The 13428-nt window shown below is 40.5% G+C and overlaps 1 protein-coding gene across 1 annotated transcript in view; it reads left to right on the top strand.

Moving 5' to 3' along the window:
- Positions 1 to 13428, top strand: part of DNAH17 (dynein axonemal heavy chain 17) — a 111822-nt gene that overhangs the window by 58379 nt on the left and 40015 nt on the right. Inside the window, exons 50-56 of the mRNA XM_060759821.2 lie at positions 400 to 491; positions 3316 to 3477; positions 4504 to 4668; positions 5278 to 5469; positions 7779 to 8045; positions 9732 to 9893; positions 13073 to 13306. Coding sequence (XP_060615804.2) covers positions 400 to 491; positions 3316 to 3477; positions 4504 to 4668; positions 5278 to 5469; positions 7779 to 8045; positions 9732 to 9893; positions 13073 to 13306 — 1274 coding nt within the window. The remainder of the gene's footprint in view (positions 1 to 399; positions 492 to 3315; positions 3478 to 4503; positions 4669 to 5277; positions 5470 to 7778; positions 8046 to 9731; positions 9894 to 13072; positions 13307 to 13428) is intronic.

Raw genomic sequence — 13428 nt, 5'->3', positions numbered from 1 at the left:
TTAATTGGTAGTGTTCCTGAGAGTGATGGGCAGAGGAGGCTTACATTAATGCGTTCTTTGTTAAAGCAAGAAACAATGTTATTTGTTCATTTAAAATGGATGGAAATTAGTAATTCAATTAATTAAATAATTTTCCATCTATGTATCTGTGTACTCAAAAGCCTTTTCCCCAAAACTGATATCCAAACCTTGCTCAGAAGAATTTCCTTTGCTTTCTTATAAACAATACAACAAAACAGCAACATTTTGAAAAAAACTGTACGTGGAAAGCGACAGAATGTATTTCATGATAGGTGCAGTAATAATTTTAATTCGTGATGCAGATTCATTACCTCATTAACCTTCAAATGACCCCAATGCCTTTTTAAAATGAGTGTGTGCTGTCTTTCTCCACAACAGCTTTGCATCAGAAAGTAACATCAACCTTTCTTCCTACGGCCATAAAATTTCACTATGTTTTCAATCTCCGAGACTTGTCTAACATCTTCCAGGTACAAAACCATTTGTCTATCAATGTTTTAATATTGATTTTATCGTAGTTGTTAATTTTGGAAAATGGCATTTATAACCTTTTGGGAAACACCTTTTGGAAATCATAACTTTTTAAGGAAAGCATGACCTTTCAGTGAAGAGCCAAAAACACTTTAGAGTAGAATCTTCTCTTATGGTATATAACGAGGTGTCATTATTATGCAAGGGTAATGGTTTCAATTGTTAGATTGAATAACCTGTTATCTCTGATCTGTTAGGAAAACATAAAAAACAGCAGTTGTTCAGAAGTGTTTTTCAGTGGCCTATATACAACTTGTTTTACATCATGCACTCAAGACACAAAAATGAAGTAGACGTTGATCAAAGAAACATATTTGGTTTACTCACAACCTTTATGTTTTCAACATACATAGACACAAAATGTATCAGTTCAGTTTCAGATATGTTTGGGATGGTTCCCTGTGCCAAGCAGTCAGGGCATCTCTCTTATAACAAAGCAGCTATCAACAAGTCACATAGTTAAAAGGAGAGAGATGAGAACATGTGGTCTGCAGCCCCTTTTGTAACTTCTCAGGAACCGTAGAGTAAAGGAAGCTGCGTACCAGAACATACATACAGGAAGCAGGAAGCAACCAGATCATAGTTAAACATTACTAGAGAAAGCTTGAAGAAGGTTGTAATTTCCAACAGTTAATTTACAGCACAAGCCCTTAGCATAGCTTGGGAAAGTTGACTTTTTGAAACACAGCTTCCATTATCTGTAAATTAGCTGGAAGATTCTGAAAACTGTAGTCTAAAAATGTAACTTTTGCAAATTCCAGTCCTGGGAGCACAGTCAGTTAGGAAATAGCAAAAGCAAAGCAAAGCAAAGCAAGAAGGAAAGGGAAAAGAAAAGCCATATCACTTCAGTCCCGCCACCTTCGCAGGTGCGTCTGGTGGGAACGAGAGACAGGGCCTTTTCTGTGGTGGCGCCTCACCAAGGAATTCCCTCCCGAATGAAATTAGATCTGCCGCCTCCCTCCTGACCTTTAGGAAGCTAGTGAAAACTTGGCTGTGGAACGAAGCTTTTGCGGGATGATGTCTGAGACCGGCAATTGACCAAAGTTACTGACCACAATATATGGACTGAATATATGGACTGAGTTGACATGATTTTATCTTGGTGAACGGCTGTTATGTAATTTATCCTATATGTATTGGTTAATTTTAATGTTGATGTATGATATTTTAGATTTTAGCCGGCCTGAGTCCCTCTACGGAGGTAGAGAAGATCGGGATATAAAAAGTTTTAAATAAATTTTAAATAAATAATATTTTTAAATAATCCATTCTAAAGGGAACAAAAATAGATTGGCTTGGAGACTAACAACATTGTTAACTGTGCTGATTTCACACTTTAATTGGAGCTCTTCATAGACGTGAGTAACGGCTGGAACTGTTGCAACATGATAAATTTGTGGTTTTGAAGACCACATGCTGCCTCATCAGCATCTGATAGTAGGGCAATGTTAGTATTGTGAGGAAAAAATAAGATGAGAAGGGGGAAGCCTCCCAGAAACGGGGACAGAGATTTGTTGCTTGGGTGCCCTCTTCCTTTCCTCCTGCTGATATATCAGCAATCTCCACAGACCTTCTGGCAATTTGTGTTTATACTGAGAGGTCCCTACCCTTCCTGTTTTCTTTCCCTCTGTTATCTTCAGTTTCAAAAATAGCTCCTTTGTGGTGGTGTCCATGGTCTCCCTCATGTGATTCAGCATGCCCGCTTGTCTTACTGCCTTTATGAATTTATACAGTATGACATCTCCTGAGGCGTTTGTGTTCTGGCAGAAGGAAACGCAATCTGTTAACACCCGTGTAGCCGCAATGTGCAGAAGGCCCTGGGGAACCACCGGCTTTCCTAAAAACTGACAAGCACCACCAGTTTTTCATATATATATATATATATATATATATATATATATATCTCAGTGCTTCTATTCTTACGCATTGTTACAACTTGATTTTAACAGAAGGAAATGAAATATTTCTTTGTTTAGCAACACTTTTTTGGCAATAGCAAAAATCTCCCTTCAGGTGTATTCCCGGAGAAACCAACACAAGAACTTAACACGCGGACACTTTAAGATTCTAAATGAACCAACCTCCACATATTGTGAAATAACTTTCTGAAGAGTCCAACTTGATTGTCTTCAGCATCTCTGCTATATCCTTTCATGCCAGGGTCAGCAAAGTTGAGGAAGGAAACACGTAGCCCCTCTCATGCATTTGGATTATACTTCCCATCAGTCCTGGCTAGTACAACCAGGGGTGAACAATGATGGGAGTCCAAGTCCAACAACAGCTGAAGATCCTTCTTGTAATATGTTGGGTTGTGGCAAATGTTTTTGTTTTTGTTTTTTTGAGATAGTGAAAAAATCGGACCTGAAGAAATGTAGATCAACATCAGGGAAAGAGTGTGTGTATTCATGATCTTTTCAAAGGTCAACACAGAGATTAAGATAGATAAGACACCTGGGAAAAGACTAACTATAGAACTAGGCAAATTATAGCACTGCCACTGCTACTCCTGGTCCTCCAATCATTTTCACATATCTTGAAGAAATCTGAGATAGACTAGAAATCACAGTTAGCTTGCTCTTATTTCAAATGAGTGAGCATGCCACTACTGATGAGACAACAGATGAAGCTGTCCTCCTTGGAGGATACTGGTGCTCTGGCAGGGTTATTTGTGAAACTATTTCCCTACCGAAAGAAGTGTAATTAGCCACATAGGATTTAGTCAAATATTGAAGCAATGGGTGCTGAAACTCCTCTCTTTGACAGGGATTATTATTCTCGACACATGAGTGCCTCAAAATACCTTCAGACCTTGTTCGATTGTGGTTGCATGAAGCTGAGAGGGTCTATTGTGACAAACTTGTGGAAGAAAAAGATCAAGAGAGCTTTGGCCGGGTCATGATGGCTAATTGCAAGAAATTCTTTGAGGTGAAGCAGTCTTTTCTCCTATTCTTCCTTCTTTCAGACTGTTGTTGAGAATTTGCAGTCTGTTAGAATCTTTGTGGATTTTTTTTCTACATTAGTAACAGATGTTGATTAATAATGTATAAGAACTGAGGCTTAATTTAATGGGAAGCCAGGAACATTTGTTGAGTTTGATATCTAGTGGACCAAAGACCCCAGCTCCTTTCAGCTTACCCATATCTCTTCAAGTTGCCATCTTCCAAACTGATGCTCTAAATGGCATCTAGATCAAAATGGCCATTTTGAATAAAGAGCTAAGTAATGACAATTCAATTACAGTGATGTCAAAAAATAATATGAGCAGCAAAAAAATAACCACAAATTCACATATATCACACTGCTAAACTGGCTGGGATTTCTAGGAGTTGTAGGCCAAAACACCTGGGGACCCACAGGTTGAGAACCACTACACTATATGGTTTTAGTACTATTATTCCACTTTACCTGCCATGACCACATTGTATGAAATCCTGAGATTTGCAGTTGGGAGTCATTCAGAATTTTCAGCCAAAGAGCCCTTGGGCCTCACAAAACTACAAACCCCAGGATTACACAGAATGCGGCCATGGCAGTTAAGTGGAACAATAGCACTATAACGGTGTGATGTAATAAAGCAGTAGGTACCAAAGACCAAAGAAATGCCCAATCCCAAAGTGTGTCTTCTTTTAAATGAACTGGAGATTATTGTGATTGTTGTTGTTTTAACTCAAGACTGCACAACATACAATCTGTGGGTTGGATGCAGCCTGCAAAGGCCTTCCCGGTGGCCCGTGAGTGAGCTCAGGCCCCTCCCCAGCCTCGCATCATTTTCCTGGGAACAGCAAGAGACTGGGATGGGGTAGGGCTTTCCCCACAGCCCTCGGCCCTTGGCGTACCTGGTCAGGCAGCTGCCCAGGTGGCCCGCTGAAGAGTTTGGGGAAAAATCTTTGCATGATCTAAGGGCCAAGTTGTGCAGACCTGTTTTAACTTATTTATTTGTACTTTCCGCAGGACATGGGTGACAATGTAGTCTTTGCAAAGCCCAATGTTTTTTGCCACTTCGCTCAGGGAATTGGAGATCCAAAATACCTGCCTGTTTCTAACATTCAGGCTCTGAATAAGCTGCTTGTGGAAGTTCTGGATAGCTACAATGAAGTCAATGCTGTGATGAATTTGGTGAGTGCAACTGGAGCTGAGAGTTGGAGTGAATATGCATTTGTTCCTCCAATATGGTTTAGACAATAACTCCCCATATGTGTTAGACTTTGGTTTGCCAGATTTTCAAAAAAAAAAAGTAAGTGTCCATTAAAATCCCTAACAATTTTCTGTTGACAATTTTCTGTCTTTATGAACATTCATAGTTTTTAAATATATCAACAATCCTGAAACCATTTAATCATATCATATTTATCTATATTGGTAATGAGCTTCAAACACAATCATTTGTTCCTACAACTTGGAATCATCTGGTGGCACAAGCTTGGTAGTGGAAGCATGGTACAAGGAAATATGCAGGCCAGGATGAAAGGGATTGTCCCTCAAAAACCTTAGTGTCTTATTGATGAATATTGTTGTACTTTTATTTATTTTCTCTTTTAAAATGAAAATTCAAGCATGAGTCAAGACTGAGCACAGGTCTAAATATAGTCTGCACTAGTTCATCAATGCTAGTAAAATTCTGAGCATGATAATACCGGCAGATGAAAAGCCATCAAGATTTACTTCTGGTCTGTACCATATTTAGTGTGGTTTGTGCTCTTGTGACTCCTTCCTTGCCTCTTGCAGGTGCTCTTCGAGGATGCTGTAGCACATGTGTGCCGGATCAATCGCATCTTGGAGGCTCCCAGAGGGAACGCCTTGCTGGTGGGGGTCGGAGGCAGTGGTAAGCAGAGCCTCTCTCGGCTGGCAGCTTATATCAGCGCCTTGGAAGTGTTTCAGATGACACTGAAGAAAGGTTATGGAATCCCAGACCTGAAGGTGAGGAGGAAAATTGTTTTCCCCAAACATACCATAGTGGAAAGTAGCTTAAAACTGACATTAATGTATCTTACAAACTCATCCTTCATATCAACAGTCAAGCATCTTTTTTCAGGCACAATATGAGAGGACTACATATTGGGTGTATGCCTAAAAGTGGTAATGGGAACTTTCAACCCAAGAAAAATTAGAGACTATGGGGGGGGGCAGTAAAGTGTTGTGTCTGTGTGTGTTTTCTCATTCAACAAAATCTTTGAGGCTAGAGATTAACGTTTGCACTATTTGTTGTTGTTTTTGAAGGCTTAAGAACATATTTATTTCCACATACAAACTAAAGTTAACTGATTCTGTCTTATTTTTTTAGCATTCCAAGATGTAAATCTTCATTTATTTAATTCTTGCATACAAGAACAATTTCTTTAAAAGTGTTCAGTCCACTGGGCATGATTGCAAGCATTATCATGCACTTTTGAAAGATGTTTCACATGAGTCTTAAGAAATATGTTTTTGTACAGAAAACGTATGAAGTAATAGAAAAGGAAAGCGGGGGGAAGGGGGAGAGGTCCTGTCAGTGAACTCTTTTCTCAATGAGATGTTTTGTTGTGTCAGGATACCCTTTCTCAATAAATAAAGAAGCACTGAACGTGCTTGTCAGCATTTTTCCAGTTATCTCAATATGCTGTACTAGATGTCTGCCTCTCAGTAAAGCACTACTATATACAGTATATGAATTCTCATAACCATCCCAGTACATAGTATGTTTGCTTTCTGATGTCTACAGAGCTGTGTCAGTGACATTTTTCACACCACTAAAGTAAGGAGCAATTCCTTAGGAAAGCCACTTAATGTGTTAGAAGAGTTGTGCATCCTGACTGACAGCTCTCTTGCCCCACACATTCAAGAAGAGCTATATGCATGAGGACTGGATGAGGCTGCCAGGCATGACTTTGCAAAAACAAAACACTTGTGCATCTGAACCCAGTCGTATGAGTTCTAGCATTATGGCAGCTGTTAGGCTTTTTCAAATCTGCTTGAATCTATGTCACTAAAATATGTGGTTCTAACCCTGAGTAACAGACAGAGGGAGCCTCCCAGGGAAACCTCATTTTACCAACCTTGTTAGGAAGTGCAAGAGTGGCATCTAGTGATCACCAAGAAGTACACCAATTCATGTTTTTTCAATTGGACTACTCATTATATTAAATATATTGATCTAAATTTAATTCTTAATTCCAATTCAAGTAAACCTGTTGAATCAATGAAACATGTATCTGAATTATCAAGTTCTTCCTGGTTTTCTTTATCTGCTCTTATTGGGATTAACAGGTGTCTTAGGCCATAATATGCAGGCTACGTGCATGTACTTTTATAACCTAAAGTAAGGACATGAAACATTGGTGCAAACTGGTGGCACTGCTTAGAGAAGGCTGAAATCTTCTCGCTACAGGCATTATTTCCCATAATTAGGGAGAGAAAGAAATTGAATGATTTTTATTTTATTTAAGAGAGAAAATAAGGGGTGAACATAAGGTTCTCTTATTTGCATGCACTGTTCCTGATCTGCATTATTATTATTATTATTATTATTATTATTATTATTATTATTAGCCACCTCTCTTCGTGGCACCCATGCCTGCATAATTATTGTTATTGTTTTGAAGTAGGAAACAAATAGGGCTCAGTGTGGTAGATGCTTTATGTAGTTTAGTCCAGAGAGAGCTTTGAGAAAGGCAAATTTAGATTCCAAAACAGAAATGCTCATATTTGGAGCCATTTTACTTTTCCAGTTTGGAGATATAGCTACAATTTTGAAAATGTAATACATTCCTCCCAAATGTAATCTTGAGACCTCATCACATTGAGGTCATCTATCCACGCGATAGCAGCAGGATTTGCCATAGATCTTGGTGAATCCAGCAGGGGGTGAGGGGACTACGTCACCCCACATCACCTGGATCAATCCTCACCTGATCCCACGAGGAGGAGCATTTCCCCCCATTGTTGTCTATGTAACATGGGAATCCTCCCATGTTGCCGAAGTTGCCTCCTGTGACACTTGGACCTCACTTTAGGCACAGAGCCCCACCAGAAGTAGATTGATGTCATGTGATGGGATCCAGTGGGCTCCGTGCCTGAAGACAGGTCCAAATGTCGTAGGACAGCCAATTTTGCCCATCTGATGAAGTCCTTGCATAATGGAAAATTTCCCTCTCTATTTTATCAAAATCTTCCCTCTGCTTCAATAAAAAAGCTGCTCCACTGAATTTTCTAAACATGAGAAACTGACAAGAGTCTGTTCTGTGATTCAGGCTGACCTGGCAGCTCAGTACATCAAGTCAGCTGTGAAGAACACTCCCACCGTGTTTCTCATGACAGACTCACAAGTTGCCGAAGAGCAATTCTTGGTGCTGATTAATGACCTCTTGGCCTCTGGAGAGATCCCTGGGCTATTCCAGGATGATGAACTGGAAAATATTATTGGTTCCATGAGGCCTCAGGTGAAATCCCTTGGCATGCAAGATACAAGGGAAAACTGCTGGAAATTTTTCATTGACAAAGTCCGAAGGCAGCTAAAGGTAGGGAATGCTTGTATGTTGCATTGACTCCCAGTATCTTTGTATCTACTGCACGTAATGTGCTGATCTCTGGTTCTGTAAGCTGTGACTCTGGCCATGTCATGCAGAAAAATGAAGCCAGTCTATTTCAGGTTCCACAGTGAATTGTAGGATTCCCAGGTCTCATAGCTTGACTCAGATTGATAGGGTCCTCTGGACCAAAGGATGGGGAAAGGAATCTCAGGACAAGAGCATTATCCTGAAAACAAATACCTTCTCCTCCAAAATGCTATAGTGTAATTGAAAATCTGTGTTTCAGAAATTTCCAGCTCTTTGTCCCTTTTCTTGACCCTTTGTTTGTCTTTTCTGTTTTTTATTTGAGTGACATGGTCTCAAAAACTGTGGTCTTTGGATTTGGAAAATTGCATGCAGGACCACCTTCACAGAGTAAATGTTCACATAGCCAAGTATCTTGTTGAAAGCTCTTTCTTTTGATTTAGGATTTTGCTGAAGCAGCTGAAAGGCCATTCTCTTCCTTTGCTATGGTTCTTTCCATCTTAATGGATTCACTCCAGAGTCCCCATGATTATGACTTATGACTTGGTCACACTCGGGGGGGGGGGGGGGGGGACTTGCAAATGTTGTAGGATGCTTGCAGCACAGCTGATTGATGGATCCCAATGCTGCCCATCACATGATGCATGTTCACTTTCACCAGGGCTCAATTGACCAATTGTGGCACAAGGGTGCTATGACTTCCTGTATTCCGTTAGAAACAACAGGGCCAGTGTGGGGGGAAGCTGCGTGGCAACACTTCTCCACATGCGATGGTGAAGTGTTGCTGCGGGTGACGCTGGGCGCAGGGCTTGCCACAAAGGCTGACTAATCACCCCACTGGGGCTCATCAATGTGATGAGGCCTATATTCCCCTTACACTGGTGTGGATAAATTGTGTCCTGCAGGTTGTGTACAGCTCCCTAAATCTGATTTGGAGGGAAGGGATACCCTCTCGCTGAAAACAAAAAATTGTTTTGGGAGCAAAAGGGAAATAGGTCTCTGGATCATCTTTTTGAAATTACATGATGGGGCAGCATCAAGGAGTCACTCTTTCAAGGTCCCTTGGTGAGCCAATGAGCCTTATTGCCTCCATCCATCTTGTGCTCTGCTTTTTATCAGATGGCTTGGCCTTTCCTTTCCTTTCGGTGAACTTGGAGATTCCCTGCAAAGAAAGAGAAAGGGGATAGCGAAAGATGACCCCCCCCCCCCCCACACACACACACACGCACACAAGTAAAAATTCTGTCCCCCAATGAAATTTTCCTTTAGCTGTCAAGTTTCTAGCATTGCAGGTTGGGACACATTGAAAGATTTTTCATTTACCTTTGGCAACTTCACTTTTCTTTGAATGTCTAAACTGCATATCTAAATACTCCACTCACTGAAATGTTAAGTTACCACAGTCATAGAAACTTGGAGAACGACAGAAAGTTGTTGGGTTTTTGTTTGGAGAGAAGAGAATTCTCATTTGAGGACAGAATGTCCTCAGTCCTTCTCCCCCAAAACTGCACCCCTGAAGACATTTCAGACTCAAATTCTCAGATGCAAGAAGTCAGAAAATCCTTCTCAGAACTTTACTTTCATATTTTGTTCCTCTGCCAAGCAAGACAGCTGCTGAACAGTGTTTCTTCCTGCCCCTGTGGGCTCCAGGTGATCCTATGCTTCTCTCCTGTGGGGTCCACCCTCCGAGTGCGAGCAAGAAAGTTCCCTGCTGTAGTAAACTGCACAGCGATTGACTGGTTTCATGAATGGCCGGATGATGCATTGGTGTCTGTCAGTGCAAGATTCCTGGAAGAGACAGAAGGAATAGAGGTGAGCCTACACTTATCGTAATGTCTTTTCTAGCAGTATTCTTTCATGAGAATGTGTCACCTGGTTTAAATTGGTACTGAGCAGAACAATCTCTGCAATTGTCCATTACTGGTTTTGTGTAGTGCTAACATATTTTTTACTCTTTGATGTACTTCAGAGCTGGCATTTTTTCTATTTCACTAAAATCAAAACTGTAGCACACTTTTGACCTAGAAAGAAATAAATTGACCAATTGCGAGATATCTTACAAGCCCGGGTATCCAATGCCACTGACATATATGTTTTTTAACATATTGTTTAACAAAAAAAAAAAGTGTGATGAAAGGGATAATTGCTCTGACTCTCTGTCCTAGTTCCTTGACTCCTAGAGTTGGAAGAGATCACGAAGACCACCAGTCCAACCCCATTCTGTCATACAGGAATGCTCTATCAAAGCACTTCCACCAGATGGCCATCCAGCCTCTGGGGCAGCATATTCTGCTGCTGAACAACTCTTATCATCAGGAAGTTTTTCTACTGCAGAATCTCTTTTCCTGATCATCTAAACCAAGCCCAGGATACCCTTGGCTTTCCAGATGTTCTGGACAACCCCTGCTACAATCCCTTAATAAGTGCTTCTGGAACTTGTAGGCCTTCAGCCTGATCTAAATGATGGTGGAGTCCAGTGGAAATGAGCTACTGGGAGACTCAGGGTCATCGGTCCACTGTCTCTTCCCTCTTGTGCACTGTGAAGAGATGAAGGAGAGAAAAAAATTATGCTTTTAACTTAGGGCACTTTCCTAATGCATTTTGATTTGATTCTGGTTTATTTTCAGTGTGGTTAAAAGAAGCCACATCAGTGACTTGTCTGATATGAGGCAGGAAGCATTGGAAGCAAATTTACGTAGAGGCTTCTATCTCGTTATTACAAAGCTGTAATGGTCACTGAAGATGTGTCTGCATTTTAGAATTAATGCTATTTGGCACCACTTGAACTGCATGGCTCAATGCTGTGTGATCCTTAGAGTTGTAGTTTCACAAGGTCTTTAGCCTTCTCTTCCAAAGAGTGCTGGTGCCTCGTCAAACTTCAAATTCCACAATTCCACAGCTTGGCTGTTAATTCCTCACTGTAGATGCAACCTAAGATATTTAAGTTTTGCGGTTTTTAAAAGGCTTTGTGTGAACCTTTGTACCAGCTGTTGTAGGATTTGGAGACCTCAGCAATTATATACTAGAATGTATCTATTTACCATTTACTGCTCATCTCTCATATCATGAGAATTTTCCTCATAGCGTGAGAAAGAGAGGCAAACAACAAATCCCCAGAGCAAGGACATTTTCTTTAAAGAAACAGCTGTTGACTGCACAAAAACCCCTGAAAATATGGTGATCCTTAGTAATAATGGAATGGTTTGAAACTGTTGTTTAGGCAAGAAGAGAGAAAGCAATGAAGCACCTGCCTTATTCTCACCCTTCCCTTGCTAGTGTTTTGCTGAATAAGCTGTATGTACAAAGCACTTGTTTTCAGTGAATTTCAGTAAGTTTTCAGAATGCAACTTCTTATTTCTGTGCCGCACCCCATGGCAGAGTTCCCAGAAAAAGACAATAGAGGTTTGGGTTGTTGTAGATTTTTTGGGCTGTATGGCCATGTTCTAGAAGCATTCTCTCCTGACGTTTTGACCTCACAAACTCTGAGGATGCCTGCCATAGATGCAGTCAAAACGTCAGGAGAGAATGCTTCTAGAACATGGCCATACAGCCAGAAAAACCTACAGCAACCCAGTGATTCTGGCCATGAAAACCTTTGACAATACAATAGAGGATTCTTAGTATGGAAGAAATCAATTCATAACTTCAAGAACTATAACGTTCACCAGGCTGAATCAGAATAGCTTCAAGGACTATAAAGGCTCAACTAGTTTGTTATCACATCACATCCTGCCAGGAGCCTTGAAAGAATGTACAATAGATTTTTTAAAAAACATTAAGTACACAAATAAAAACAGACTAAATCATTATTGACATATTTCTTTTTCTTATTACAGTACCTGTTCAACACAATACATGAACAGTGCGGGAGATTCTGCAAAAAGCCCAACTTTCTAGATTTTTGTATTGCCTGAAGCTTTCCTTTCTTGGAAAGTACTTTCTGCCTGCCATATATTTGCATATTCTGATTTTGACATGTGTGGCAGATAAAAAGCAGTGGTGCAAGTCTAACACCACCAAGTCTCATTTCATTTGTTGAGATATAATAACATTAGTGTCCCCCTGGGACTAGTTAATGCTAATATTCACCAGAAAAAAACCTTTATATCTTTGTTTTTCTACAGTACACATTATTTCCTTTTCTAAATACATGAAACATTAATAGGCTTTGGATTATACAGCAATACTCATGTTGCATATTTAAACAAAGGAAACTGGGGTGTGCAAAACCTCAGGTCCTTAGAGTAGCACTCATTCAGCAACAGCATACCAGCTTCTTCACAAAGAAATCAGGTGGTAAATAGCATTGTGCATTCCATATTATTAACATTGCAGTTAATTGCAGTTTCCAAGTTAGTATGCTTGCTGGAACTGGATAGAGATTGGAAGCGGGAACTGAGATGAAAAGGGCTCTCATATAGTAAAAAACCTTGGCTCAGTTTGATTGTTTTAGAAAATATAGATTGGTTCAGGTATAGCATGGCTTGAATACACTTCACCCTTGCTTCAGGGCTGAACTGGCAAAAATGATGAAAGGTAGATTTAGCTATGCCTTAGTAAGTTTTGCCCCCCTGGTGGTGCAGCAGGTTAAACCGCTGAGCTGCTGAACTTCCTAACCAAAAGGTTGGCGGTTCGAATCCGGGGAGCAAGGTGAGCTCTCGATGTTCGCCCCAACTTCTGTCAACCTAACCGTTCAAAAACATGTAACTGTGAGTAGATCAGTAGGTACTGCTTTGGCAGGAATGTAGCAGCGCTCCATGCAGTCATGCTGGCCACATGACCTTAGAGGTGTCTATGGACAACTCTGGCCCTTCAACTTAGAAATGGAGATGAGCACCAACCCCTGAGACAGACACAACTAGACTTAATGTCAGGGGAAATCTTTACCTTTATCAGTATGTTTCCCTGGCAATCTATTTTTATTCACTACTCCTCTGATCAGCCATTGTTCTCTAAAGAGGCCAACCAATATCTTGTGGTTCCTCTTATAGCCAGAAGTTAAGACTTCCATCAGCCTATTTATGTCGTATGTGCACAAGACGGTTAATGAGATGTCCAAGGTCTACTTGTCCACTGAGAGGCGGTATAATTATACCACTCCAAAGACCTTCTTGGAACAGATCAAACTTTATCAGAATCTGCTTGCTAAAAAAAGGAGGGAGCTGATTGCCAAAATTGAGAGGCTGGAAAATGGTTTGATGAAGCTTCAGAGTACAGCTTCCCAGGTACGTCTATGAATGAATGAATGAACTGACTTTTTGTTGTTGTTCTTAAGTGACAATTACAAGATCATTTATTAGGTTCATTTTTCCCCTGTGTACAGGTAAGTATCGGATTAATGTAAACC

This window comes from Anolis sagrei, chromosome 2, assembly GCF_037176765.1.
Source record: "Anolis sagrei isolate rAnoSag1 chromosome 2, rAnoSag1.mat, whole genome shotgun sequence".
Taxonomy (NCBI): Eukaryota; Metazoa; Chordata; class Lepidosauria; order Squamata; family Dactyloidae; genus Anolis; species Anolis sagrei.
The sequence above is the reverse complement of the archived record's forward strand: the minus strand, read 5'-3'. Positions and strand labels throughout refer to the sequence as shown.